Raw genomic sequence first — 13,750 nt, 5'->3', positions numbered from 1 at the left:
CAATGTCTACTGGATGACCAAGGGGGCTTCAGTTACCACTGTGGTGTTTCATCGTCACATGTGAGGTCAGGAGAGAAAAGGTCACTGCGCGTGGCTTGAGGATACAGGTTGCCCTTGTCATGTAAATGATAGGGGGACATCCAAAATGTCCGAGGCAAATTTCTGAGAGAAACAAACCTCCGTGAGAGAGCTGGGTGAACTGAGTGATCTCTCTGGGGTTAGTTAGGTGGATGCCCTTTGGCTCACGGTTCTGGGGCTTGTGATCAGCGCAGGGAATGACCGTCATGTGAGCCATGGACACCAATGCTAAGGAGATGTTCTAGCAGGACCACGTGCTCTTCAAACCAAACCAAACCATTTGTTCCATTTGTCACTTTAGAGGACAGTGGTACAGAGACTCGGTCTTATCCAGGCAGCAAATCGTGGAGAAACTGGGCTCTCCCAGCCAGGTGGCCTGGCGAGAGACGTAACGTGACTCCAAGAGATGGAGGGAGGGAGGGAGCTGGCAGCCATGCCTCTGAACACCTATTTCAGTTATCACCTGCACGTGGAGGTACTGTGGAGTTGTCAGTTCCTACAGGAAGCCTAACCATTGGCCCGGGAGCCAGGGACACACAGGGCTGGGGTGGCCACACACATCCTGGGCGGCCACAGCGCCTGCTTCAGAACCATCCATTGGGCAAGAGCTTAGAACATGGTGTCAAATAAGGGAGGGTCATTTTAACAATCACACATGGACAAAGAAGGCAGGAGGGGAACGTCCCTTGAGTATCGGTATCGGGCATGATCCCGCAGGCTATGTAAGGAGAATTTGGGGTGCTTGCTATTAATAGAACTGCTTACCTGTAGAGATTTCTACCGAGTAAACCTGCAGTGAGGCCACACGTCTTCATTTCAACAAGCTCTCCAAGACATTCTAGCCCGGGCAGTCCCTAGGATGTTCTGACAAATACTGGAGCACACGTGGAGCATAGTTTTATTGTTAGGGACAAATGCCACAATCGTCATGATGCCCCTAGATTTTTCTAGAAGGGGTTGCTGACACGTGATCAAATGCAAAAGCTTTAGAAAGTTATAAGATGGACATTTTACAGCATCCTCCAGTAAGATGTACACAGATATTTAACTGAAACATGTTTCCTCAAACGATCTTTTTCTCACAAGAGTGATGGCTTCTAATACTTCCTACCCTGTTGTGTTCTGTTTTGTTTTATTTTTCAACCTATCTGGTTGTGACACTAAATTAATGTCATAACTCAACGGTGGGTCACGGTCTGCATGGTTGACAAAGCGCTCACCTCGTGGGTTCACTGTAGTGTGTTTTATAAATAAGAGAACAGCCATTCCAAGATAGAATGGGGCTCCAAGGATTGCAGACCTATCCGTTTAAGCCAAAACACAGCAGTCCGCTGTTTGGTAAATTTGCTGTGAAAGCCAAACCCTCTCACATCACTTTCCATCTCCCAGCAATCTCTCAGAAACAGAGAGGAGATTAATAATACAAAGCCCGTTACGGAATGACAGGGTTCAGAAAAGATACGTGGTTTCCAGGGAGAATCGGTGTTTTACAACATGTGGTATTTTGACAGAAATGAATCTACAGAGTTTATGAATATTCATAGGATTGCAGGGCATTTTAATGGGTTCCTTAGCATCTGACTTTGGGAAGGGAGCAAAATAAATTGGATTATCGTATGGATATTGAAGCCCAATGAGTTTATCTTGATTATATTGAGCTTTGTGAAATTTTATTCCAGAACTAGAGACAAGGTGTTTTAGCAACACCATGGTTTCAGGCTATTGAGTTATTATGAAAGCGTTTATTCTTCAGAATAGATGGTTCCAGTGAAAATGGCTGTTGTCCGCATTTGAGCCATGCAGACATGGTCAATACAAGTGGAAATACTAGAATTTGCATACTGCAGACGCTATTCACAAAAAGTCTTTGTACCTACATTGTCCAAAGACACAAGGATTTAAACTGCCTAGGTAAAATCATCTTTGGGGAAAATCGTCTTCTTGTGTTATAGTAGATATCAGACTCACCAAATGTGAGATCCAAGACCTTAAGAGATTTGCCTCAGTGTCACCACAGAATCATAACAATGGTGACACCACCATATTTACAAAAATGGTTTTCAAGGACCAGAGGACACATGTCTGTGTGTCATCTCATTGGTCAGAATATCCTGAATCATTTAGGCAGGTCCCACCACATTTATAAGAAATGGATTTGGAGTTAGAAGCAGAAGAAGGAAAAGCAATCAAACTATTGACAGTGTTTGTGATGTTTATTCAAATGCTTTTGGATTCAAACTTTTCCCCATTGAAACCGGTGCTTTATTTGGATGTGTTAACATAAAAAGCCATTTGGGGTACCTAGCTCCTGCTTAGTTCATACGTCAAAGGCCACGGGGAGGATGATTTGATCTCTTTATATTCTTTCTCTAAACCTTGTTGCTGAAATGATTTATATACTCAAGGGTGAGTTCTTGAGATGCTAGCTTGGGATGGGAAGCTATGAGTGATGGGGGCAGAAGATAAAAATGCTGCCTTGGTTTATGAGGCTCTCAAAGGTGGTCTGCTTCACCCAACGTGGCACGTGCCCTGGGATGCCAAGAGCATATTCCCAGGTCGAGTAGGGTGACAATGTGGAACATATAGCCATGCACTCCACGATCCTTCACCCTCGTTTACTCTTTCCGGGCTAAAATTCCTCATGCGGGGAGATGCTTGTACTGTTGGGCAGCTAGAGAATGCGCTCACCATATGTTATAAGCTGTATAGCAATTCAAGACACAGGTCGTCCTTGATATACTTTAATTAGCAAGAAGTTTGCTGCTCTCACAGGTGGGGATGCAGTGTGGATTTCGTAGAGATGCCCATCCCTCCTTATGTGCCCTGAATGAAGGATGCTACAGCCATCTGGCTGTCTCCATGGGCACTGAGCACGTTCATATGTAACTGTGCTTGCCACGTATGCACCAGGCACTGTGGATACTCACATAGCATGTAGGGCGTGTCTCACACTCATCACCTCTTCTGCGCTGCAAAATGACCTTGCAAGATGCAGAAAGAGATGTCTTCCTGTGGAGGAAGTGTAGGCTCAAACCTTTTGAGTCAATAGGCAAAGCCCCATGGCTTTTGGTAGAGACTGGATTAAAAACCGTAGCTAGTGCTTCATGAAACTTCTCCTCAGCAGTGGAGTGGACCATAAAGAGAACCGTCCCCTCTTTGCTCTGCCGTCTACATGGCTGGTTTACTGATAAGGTCCGAGTATGGGTTTGTTGGAAGCGTAGGTAATGGAGTACAACACCCCTTCTCCAAATTTCCCCAAAGGAGAATGCGTCCTGGTCACTCTGAGGTAAGCAGTAGTGTGAGTCGTGTAATCGTTACCATGGTGACGGGGAAGTATCTGGGTATTCTGACAAGAAGTCAAGGCTGCATAGTGACAGGTGAATTGAGCAAGTTGATTGTATTCCCAAAGGAGTTTTTCTTTACTGCAAGTGAAGGCCACATTTAAAAAGGTGTGATGCCAGAGGGGGAACGAGATGTAGGTTTCACGTCATTCTCAGTCGGGAGAGGCGAACCTCGGTCATTCCATGGTACGAAGATCCAGATATGCTGGCCCTTTCCTCCCTAAATTCATTGAAAACAGTCCCTCATTACTAGGAAAACATTGAAGGTGAATGAAACCACTCTGATTTTCTCTGCAAATACACACAGGGTCCCTCTGCAGTGGCAACTGCCAAGTGCAAGGATGCCTTTGTAGCACCCACGTAGCTTGTATCGTTTATGCTATCCAGTTCTCGGGTTCCGAAATTCACGTGAGCTGCACCACGTGCGCTGTGTTCTCCAGGCTGTAGCTTATGCATATTGAATCAACATATTCGATATACTCGTATGTGCATGTGTATTTTAGGAGCTACAATTACAAGTGAAATAAATGTGAAGGTGTTTGGTTAAGCTTCATACGACAGTTCCATTTTATCTTTAGCCCTGGGTCTACTGGAAAGCCGGTCCAAAAATGGGAAGCAATGACGTAGAGTTCTATTTTTGATCTCTGATATCCCAGAATGGGAAGATCTGCCTCTTTTGAGTTTAGCAAACCCTGATCCCAACCTCTATCCAGAGGGAAGTCACCAAGACATCAGGACTATGGAAGTCAGGAGTAAGCAGGGTGGATAGCATGTACATGGAAAAATTATGCCCTTGCTGGAGCATCATGGGGAAGAGCCCCCTCCACCATTTTTCTAAGGAGTGTAGTTTTCCAGTAAATAAATACTCCTTGCTGCAAGCATTGCTGGTGTAGTCCTAATGCCCTAAAACCAGTGACAGCTGATACATGTGTCATTGGAAGATAAAGCTTTTTGTCCTGCTATCCTGCCATCGTAACTTGGCAGAGTCAGAATTCTGAACTGCAGTTACAGAATCCCTCCAAACTAGCTTTGCACATTTCCAGTTGGGCTGTGGAAGAATCAGCCTTGATGGATACCTTTGACTTAGCACAAAGCACCTTCTAAATGAAGGGACCATGGGATGATTTTATTAGGTCATCTAAGCCAGAGTGTAAGCCAGAGAGGAATAGAGGTGATATTGATTTTAATTTGAGGTAAGGAAAGTAAATTGGATTAAAGACTCAGGGCAACACACGGGGACACACATGCACGTTTAAAGGTGTAAAGGGTAAGTAATTAGAGAACTGTCTTGTGCAATAAGGGTCGGCAACACCTGATGGGTTGATAATGTTCATGGGCTAATAGGATGGGAATTTAGGAATGGAGGGGTTCTTTGGATGAGCCCCAAACTCAGTCCAGTGATGGATGGATGCATGTCTGTCGCCGTATGGGGTCCAGCTCCACGCACTGCTCTCTGCTTGCGTGCGGACAAAGGACCCTGAGACTGTTATCAAACCCACAGACCTCTTTCACGTCCTGGGATTATGACCCACACTGGAATCAGGAAGATCTGGGGTTGAAGTGCACAAACATGGTGGCCCAGGTGGTGAGGAAGTGAATGAAGGCGGGGTACGAGCCTCGGGACACAGTGGAGCAGCAGTGGGTCCCACTCACTGAGGGAGGTGCCTCCAGCCAGGTGCAGTCCTGCGTGGATGCAGCTGACTTTCCAACATTCAGGAGACATCAGAAATGCCTGCTATTGGTTTTTGTTTTTTTCAGGAAACTCTTTTGGGGGGATTTTTTTTTTTAATGGGAATCTTCTCAGTGTTTTAAACATTAGGTCATTTGTTAGCACGCAATGGTTCCAATGTTGAATGAATTGCTCCAGTCTCCGTGGCTTAGAACAGACCCCAGCTGTGCCCACTTCCTGGGTTCCCTCTGGGGGTGCCCAAGGGTTTCTGTACTCATATTCATCACAGGCTTGTTTCCCCATGTCCAGACTCGGGGAGAACCTGTAGAATCAACGATCTCTCCTTATTTTGTGCCTCACAAAATAACAGAGGTACTGTTAACAGGGCAAATGCACTCCAATGGGGTGAATATGGGCTGTCTTGTTTGCGTTCCTTGGAGGGTCCATCCAAGGGTTTGCTCCCTGCACTGTGTCACATGAATTAAGTTTAACTGTGACAAATAAGTTTGCGAACTTGTTGCAATGATGTTGCTAACCTTTTTTGATATCAGAGAGATTGCTCATTCTGAATTGCTACCAACTAGACAGACAGTTAACCAAGTTTACTATTTGGAAGTGCTGAAAGGCTGCATGAAAACGTTAGATGACCCGAACTTTTCACCAACAATTCATGGCTCTTGCATCACGACAATGCACCAGCTCACACGGCTCTGTCTGTGAGGGAGTTTTTAGCCAGTAAACATATAACTGTATAGGAACACCCTCCCTACTCACCTGATCTGGCCCCCAGTGACTTCTTTCTTTACCCAAAGAGAAAGGAAATATGGAAAGGAAGATATTTTGATGACCTTCAGGACATCAAGGGTAATACAATGACAGCTCTGATGGCCATTCCAGAAAAAGAGTTCCAACATTGCTTTGAAGCGTGGACTAGGCACTGGCGTCAGTGCACAGCTTCCCAAGGGGAGTACTTTGAAGGTGACCGTAGTGATATTCGGCAGTGAGGGATGCAGCACTTTCTGTAGGCTGAGTTCACAGACTGAATTATCTGACCTTGCATGTCCATCTTATTGGGCACCCCTGAGCTGTTTGCATCCTTCACTCAGCCACTCTTCTACTAGCTGGTTCCAGAATAAGTAATGATGAGCCCTGAGGCTGGACGGTCCCCATTCACCACCCACCTGCGTTGTCCCCAGATATAGGCTGTGAAGTCCCATGTGTCTGCTTGCTTATGGGCTCCTGCTGAGAGGTAGGGCCTCCATCGAGGAGATGGAGAAGGCGGAGGGGCGGGAAGAAGAGGAGGTTGTCATCCAGACCTCTCTAATTTTCCTCTAGTAAGTAAAAAGAAATATGACTGATTTTCCAAAGGCACTTTGGTACTCGAGGCCCTTCCACGGGCTCACACTTCCTACGACAATGGACTTCAGTTGTTGCTTATTACATATCACCGAAAACACAGGGACATTTTTAATCTTTTTTTTTTTTTTAATTTTCCTCACAGAAGTTCAATATCTTCCACTTCCTGGATTAGGCTATTTAATGAATTTAAGGGAGGCAATTTAAAACCAGAAGCATCACACACTCTTTCCCCCACTGGTTCTAGAGTAGGACGCATGGATGCATGAGGCACTTTAGTTCAAGTTCAGCACAGGCCTGGGGGATTGAAGGTGACTACGGACGGTGTCTGTAGTGTAGCCTCCTCCGTTTGTTCCATTGTGGGTAGAAGCCACATACGGTCATCTAAAGTAATGTTACATGGCAGCAGGCCAGGCTGCCCCCCAGGAATGATGTCACAGACAGCCCCGCCTACAGAGCCAGTGTGGGGACCCAGGATGCGTGTCATAGCTAGAAGGACACGGGCAAGACGGAAAGCAGGGCTGCGTTTTAAGTCTAGTTACACAAATGGACGTTCAGCCCTGGGCATCTGTGTCATCTACCTGTTTTTGTGGGCAGGAGGTGGTTTTCATTTTTATCTTTAAGATAGATCTTCCATTTTCTATCATGAGGAAAGCATCTTGGGCCCCTTTAAAAAGTTAACGCAGCATAAAAACGTATACAATAGAAAGGCAACATTCTTCCCGTCTTCACTGCCTCACCCCAAGCACTTCCCTCCCCCGACTCAAGATACAGCAAAACCCACGTGTTGGTGCCGTCTTTCTGGCTGCTTTCCGTATATATTGGGTTTTCGTTTTTTTTGTTTTTTTTTAAAATGATTCTGAGTTATTGAATGAAGAGTTTGGCTACGTGCTGTAGAAGCTGCTGTTTTCCGCTCACCGGGTGGATACACAGGATAGCATCTGCCACGGTCCATTTCCATATCTTGAATATCATATGAGGGAATAGCTCCGACATCGCTGTGTTTATGGAAAACTCTATATGCCCTGGGGCATCTGCCTCTCTCTGGGCAGTCGTGCGGACTCAGATATATTCTCCTTCGCCGTGTTTATCACCTGATGGGCTCTCTCTGTGGCTGTTAAAATAACTCAGACTCGTCATGGATGTGGCTTGTGGATGGCAGGATATGGTCCAGCCTATGTTTCTATTTTCAGTGCCTAGGACTGTGTCAGCAGAACGTTCTTTCAGTAGGTATGAAAATGCCTTGATGGAGAACTGGACAGCTGGATGTGTCCGTCTGTCTGCTGTGTACAGTGGCGGTCATAGGAACCCTGGCTGGCTATCTGGATGCCCTTATCTGGTTTCTGCCATCCTCTAATCACGTGACTGAAAGCTCTCAGAAATAATCAACATTCACTCCTATTTCCATTGCAATGATTCCCCATTCTGACTCAAGTGGGACACTGGTGGGATGATAAAAGGCAAACCCTCCCATGGGGAATCGTTTATTCAAGACCTTCGTGGCCGACAGAAAAATAACACCACGGCCATCTCCGTGCCTAGATGTTCACTCCTGCATTTCTAGGACGTAAATCTTTCTTTTCTGAGATTGAAATGATTGCAGGTTGCTGGGGAGACCCAAAGCTGCCTTCTGTATTGCTGACAAATAGAAGGAAGGCATGTAGCAGCTGAAAGTTCTGTCTTTTCACACAGCATGCAAGACAGTGGCAATAAATTTTCAAAAAAGTTGTTTACTGAAGTGCTTCGGCGAATAAAAAAAAAGGAGTTAAGCTGTTACTGAGAAATCTCCCTCCCACCCTCTGGCTGAACGGGCATTCAGTTCCCAAGGTCGTAGAGAACGGAGACCCAGACGTCCGCCATGAGCCGGACCGTGAGGGAAGTGGGCCTTCCCGCCCTCTTGAAGGACGTAACTAGGCAGAAATTCCTTCACCTGAGAGCAAGCTGTGAGTCACGCTCCAGGGTGGTGGCCATGCACCTGTTCCTTTATGTCTGTCTAGCCTACATTGAATATACCTCTCTTCCCGGATGGCGAATCTTTGTGGTTTGGTGTTTTAGCTCTCTGGGCATGCTTTTCTACATTTTCCAGTTTTGTTTTTGTACGTATAGCCTACAACCTTGGCTGATATCTGAGATGTCTAGCCTACTGCATGAAAAACTGCTGCTCTGTAGAGAGATGCTAGAAAAAGGGTCCTGTAAATAGGCACATTTTAATAATAAATGAGTTAATGGCCTTCTTCCCTTCTACTGAGTGCCCTCCTACATTCCAAGACAAAGTCACATTCCGTGGCCTTGATTGAACTCCAAAGTGGTGTGTCTTCGACTGCACTTGACAGCTGTTACTATCCTCACCGTGAATGGCGTGTACCTGGCCTCCTTTCTTTGATTATTGTGCCAACCTTTTCATTTACTTTTTTTCACCACCTTACATTTTAAAATGCCATGATCATATATGATCCTGCCATAATGTTGATTGCAGCCTCTTTCTTCTTTATCTTTTTTTTCCCCCCAAAAAAATACTGTTGTCCATGCAATAGCTCAGAGAATATAGTCTCGGCAAATTCCGTCCGTCACATCTTGTATTTGCTGCATGACCATATATGCACTTGCAAGATTGAGTTTTTCAGCTTCCTTATCTATTTTCCTTAACTTTACATCTAAAAATAAACAGGAGAACAGATGAGAGTTACATTGCAGTGAAATAGTCCCCATACATAATGTAACGGTCTATTTGGGGATGAGTGTAACGAGGGTCGTTTCATGTTCGTTTTGGGAAACCTAAATTGGTTTTTAGGGCCGTAATCTGCATTTTGAAAAGGAGGTACAAGGTGTCCAGGTGTGAATAAACTTTCCCCAGAATGAGTAGGACGGAGGCATCACAGGCTGCCCTGGGTGGCAGCAGTCCGTGACACACCATGGCTTAGGGTCCGTTCTTCCAGGCTCTTTGAGGGACGGCCTTGGTGGACATTCTCCTGTGTAAACCCTCAGCTGGGATGACAGTTCCAATGCTTCCATCTGAAATTACTCTCTCTTCTTTTCCTTCTGAGAAGGAGTAGTGAGCGTTTTACAGAGCAGACCTTGGGGGTTCCATTTCTCACGCCTCCTCATTCCAGTTACTAGAGAGATGAACCTTTGTCTTTTGTTTCTTAATTATGAAACAGTTACAACATTCCTTCATTTTATCATCTTGTAAAAGAAAAAGACAGTGATGGAATCCATCACCAAGCACTGGAACTGTAAAACACTGTGCGAATGATTCATGATAAGTTGCTGAATTGGATTTGTTTTGTGAGAAGAGGAGGTGCCTGGCTCACCCTCATTCCCAGTGCGATGTTTGTGCTTATGTTCTGTTTCAATAGATGAGGGCTGGATGAATGGACGGAGTGGCCCTAGAAATAAAATAGGATAACCAGTGTATTCGAGGAGGTGGCCCACGAGCTGCTGTGTGGGCTGACAGAACCCAAGCGATAGTCACATTAAGAAATTCACACTGCATTAGGACGCATGTGCATTCATGTATTCATTAGAGGGAGACTTGTTAGAGTGGCAACACCCATTTCTACATGTTTCTAAATGTTTGAGGTGACATGAGGAGTTAAGATATTAAATGAATATATAAAAGAAACATTGATTTCAATAGATTATTTCTTTAGAACTTTTTTTTTTTAAAGATTTTATTGGGGAAGGGGAACAGGACTTTATTGGGGAACAGTGTGTACTTCCAGGCCTTTTTTCCAAGTCAAGTTGTTGTCCTTTCAATCTCAGTTGTGGAGGGCGCAGCTCAGCTCCAGGTCCAGTTGCCGTTGCTAGTTGCAGGGGGCACAGCCCACCCTCCCTTGCAGGAGTCGAACCAGCAACCTTGTGGTTGAGAGGATGCGCTCCAACCAACTGAGCCATCTGGGAAGCAGCTCAGCTCAAGGTGCCGAGTTCAATCTTAGTTGCAGGGGGCAGAGCCCACCATCCCTTGCGGGACTTGAGGAGTTGAACCGGCAACCTTGTGGTTGAGAGTCCACTGGCCCATGTGGGAATCGAACTGGCAGCCTTTGGAGTTAGGAGCACGGAGCTCTAACCGCCTGAGCCACCGGGCCGGCCCTCTTTAGAACTTTTGATGGTTGAAAAAGATGTTGAACATGGGGAATGATCACTTCAAAATGCCCAGAGACTTCAGGCTTAGATGAGAAATCCAGGGGGAAAATAAAACATATATATATATATACTCTAGAGTCCTTTTACACAAACCATGTTGCATTGAGGAGTCTCCTGAAGTTCCCGGACTGCTGGGTGGACCTGCCAAAGCTGAGAGAGCTGACGCAATGTTTCATGCAATAACAGAGGTTTCCTGAACTTATGGTATCTGCCAATCACTGTGCCAGTGTCAAGGACACATAGATGTAAATGACATGGCCCAGCTCAGGGTCTAGAGGGAGAAGGAATGCATATAAATGATTCTTGGGTAGTGCAGCAAATGCTTTGTTAAACATTGCATCCATCCATCGCCCACCCATTCATCCACCATCCATTCTTTCATCCATCCATCCACATCCATCCATCCATCCATCATCCATCCATCCATCCATCCATCCATATCCACATCCATCCATCCATCCATCCATCATCCATCCATCCATCCATCATCCATCCATCCATATCCACATCCATCCATCCATCCATCCATCCATCCATCATCCATCCATCCATCCATCCATCATCCATCCATCCATCCCTTCACTCCTTCATTTGGCAATATTATTGAGCACTTTCCACAGATCAGGCAGAGAGGTGTGTGTGCACAAGCCATCTTTGGGACCAGATAACACATTGGGTTGGAGTTTGGGGTATGTGAGTGTGTTGGCATTAGGACAAGGCTGAGGTGGAACTCTATGTGTTTTTGATAATAAGCCTACAGCCTAGAGATTTAGGGTGTCCATCCAAGTTCACAAGAGGTAGTTGAAGGAAGAGCTAGAACCAGTGTGAGAGCAAGGCCTCAGGTGTGGACAGTGAGGCAGTGGCTATCTTTAGGGTGTGTCTCTTTTGGGACCATGTGTCTTCTTGTGTGCATCTCTGAGAGCTGTGTGCTCCTGTACTGGAATGTGAGCACACATCCTGTGCCGTCACTCAATACCCCCTTTTAGCAGGAAAGGAATTAATGATGCTTCCCAGACAGAGGTAAAGACTGAGTCTGTTACATGACACCAAAATGCAACCATTAAGTGCATTTCTCCGAGGCCAACTGAACGTAAAGAGGACGTGATGTGACTCATTGATTCTTTTCAGTCTACTAGGTGAAACCCCATACCTTCCTACTGTGACCGGGCTCATAGCAGTTGTTTTATGGCCCAGACATCAACAGGGATTTATAACTCTTAAGCATCTGTGTGTTCTCACCAAGAATGAGAGAGTACATTTTGGTGGACTCTGAATTAGAAAATGCTTTTGACAACACGAAACTCTCTAGACTATATATAGATTAGGGCCAGTTCAAAGAGTGTTCCTTTAGCTTCCAAAATTTGAGTGTTGCCAATTGAGTGTTCATTCTGGGAGGCCTCTTTTGTAGCAGATGGTGGGCAACATGGCAGAACTTGGAGTTGAATTGACGTTAGAACAGTGTTGCTATAAGAAGTGATGCTTCAAGAGACAGTCTCGGCTAGGTAGCAGCTTGTGCGTTTATACATTCCAAAGAGAATCCTCTTTTGAAGGCACTGGATTTGATTTTAATCACCATATAGGCAGGGAAGAAGAGTAGAATTCAAGAAAAAAGCAGGCCATCCATTTTTCCACTCCGTTTTGTTGACCTTGAGAAGGTCCCAAGGACATATGTAGCATTGCAGTCTGCCCACCTGTAGAGGGCGATGGTGAATCTCTTCATAGAGACAGTGCAGAGACTTCCCTCTCCCCGAATAAAAGGTTCCATGTTGGGCATCATTTTGTGGTGTTTTCTGAGTCATCAAATAGCATCATGCAGTAATAGTTTGATTGTCCTCAGAATGGTGGCAAACGTGCTCATGTAGCTTTTGGAATTTTTTCCCCCCCAGGAATGCCGAGACACCCTTCCTGCTGGTCATGTCCTACCTTCAAGTTCACACGGCCCTCTTCGCTTCCAAGGACTTTGCCGGGAAAAGCCAACACGGCATTTACGGGGACGCTGTCGAGGAAATGGACTGGAGTGTGGGTATGTGTGTGTTTATCTTCAACATGTGCTTCAAATGTGGCCGCGTCCTTGCCTCCTTGGAGCTGATTTCCTATGAGTGCCCACCTATGTGATGGGTGCCTCCGTACACAGCACTAATGGGGAAAGTTAAACCGCTCGTGAGAAGCGCATTCAGCCCTGCGTTTATGATTGCAGTAGCCCATGAATACATTTCCGGGGAAGTGTGGGTCTGTGGGCCGGCCATCAAAGCAATTAATGGAAAGAGGGGCCAAAGCATTAGCCCTTGTCATCACTTATTCTATTAACAATTAAATATGAGCTACAGCTTGCCTTTAGCAAAATTAGGGAAGGGGTGGGTTTGGGATTCAGAATGCTCGTAGCTGCTGGGGACACACCTGCCGAGTCTCCCACGGGGTTTTGTGTAAATGCTGTTACCGTCCCTGCCACAATTCACTGTGTCTCCTCATTGTAGAGCTTCCATAGTTTTTGCTGCATCTCTCAGGATGGTAGAGTCTCTTTTTCTCTGTGTTCCCTTCTTCTTCCTAAGAGAATGCCCCATTTCTGAGAAATGGGGTGTTTTTCAGAGTCACTGGCAAGACATTTTATTGAGGCTTTCTTCTAGACCAGGGGTGTCCAAACTGCGGCCCGCGGGCCATTTTTTATAGCAGTCTTGGAAACAAGATTACGTGAGCTGAGCAAAGACGTGTAAACCCAGTGGGCTCTGAACCTCTCATTCACTTCCTGTCACCTCCAGGGACATTGTCTTGTGTTGACATGACTTGGTCCATCCGGACAAAATTGTCCAAATGCCACCCGTCAACCAGCTTGTCTAAGACTTTTGTGTATTTGCTTTCCTTTCCTTTCCCCCTCCTCCCTCATTCTTTCTTCCTTTTCTTTTTTGTTCACCGAATTGATAGTTTTTAACTTTGTAATCTCGATGTTACAGAAATATGTGAACGTTGCTACATAGTTTTTGTTGGTAGTGGTTTGTTTTAAGCAGTAAATTGAATGTGATTATGGTCCCCTGCTGCGGTGATTACCAAACACGTCCCGTTTCGTTTCATTTTGCTTTGTTCAAATCTTGGGAAGAGAGCCATCTTATGGGCCAAGTAGATTGGACCCTTATTCTGGTTGCTACCGCTTTCTTTTTCTCTGTGTGCT

General features: G+C 45.5%; 1 protein-coding gene across 6 annotated transcripts in view; it reads left to right on the top strand.

The window, feature by feature from the left end:
• Window positions 1-13,750, top strand: part of STS (steroid sulfatase) — a 137,266-nt gene that overhangs the window by 68,210 nt on the left and 55,306 nt on the right. For all 6 annotated transcript variants that reach the window (XM_074324093.1, XM_074324091.1, XM_074324090.1 and 3 more), the window contains one exon: window positions 12,474-12,610. In XM_074324093.1, coding sequence (XP_074180194.1) covers window positions 12,474-12,610 — 137 coding nt within the window. The remainder of the gene's footprint in view (window positions 1-12,473; window positions 12,611-13,750) is intronic.

This window comes from Rhinolophus sinicus, chromosome X, assembly GCF_036562045.2.
Source record: "Rhinolophus sinicus isolate RSC01 chromosome X, ASM3656204v1, whole genome shotgun sequence".
Taxonomy (NCBI): Eukaryota; Metazoa; Chordata; class Mammalia; order Chiroptera; family Rhinolophidae; genus Rhinolophus; species Rhinolophus sinicus.
Note: the sequence above shows the minus strand (reverse complement) of the source record. Positions and strands in the feature narration are given on the sequence as shown.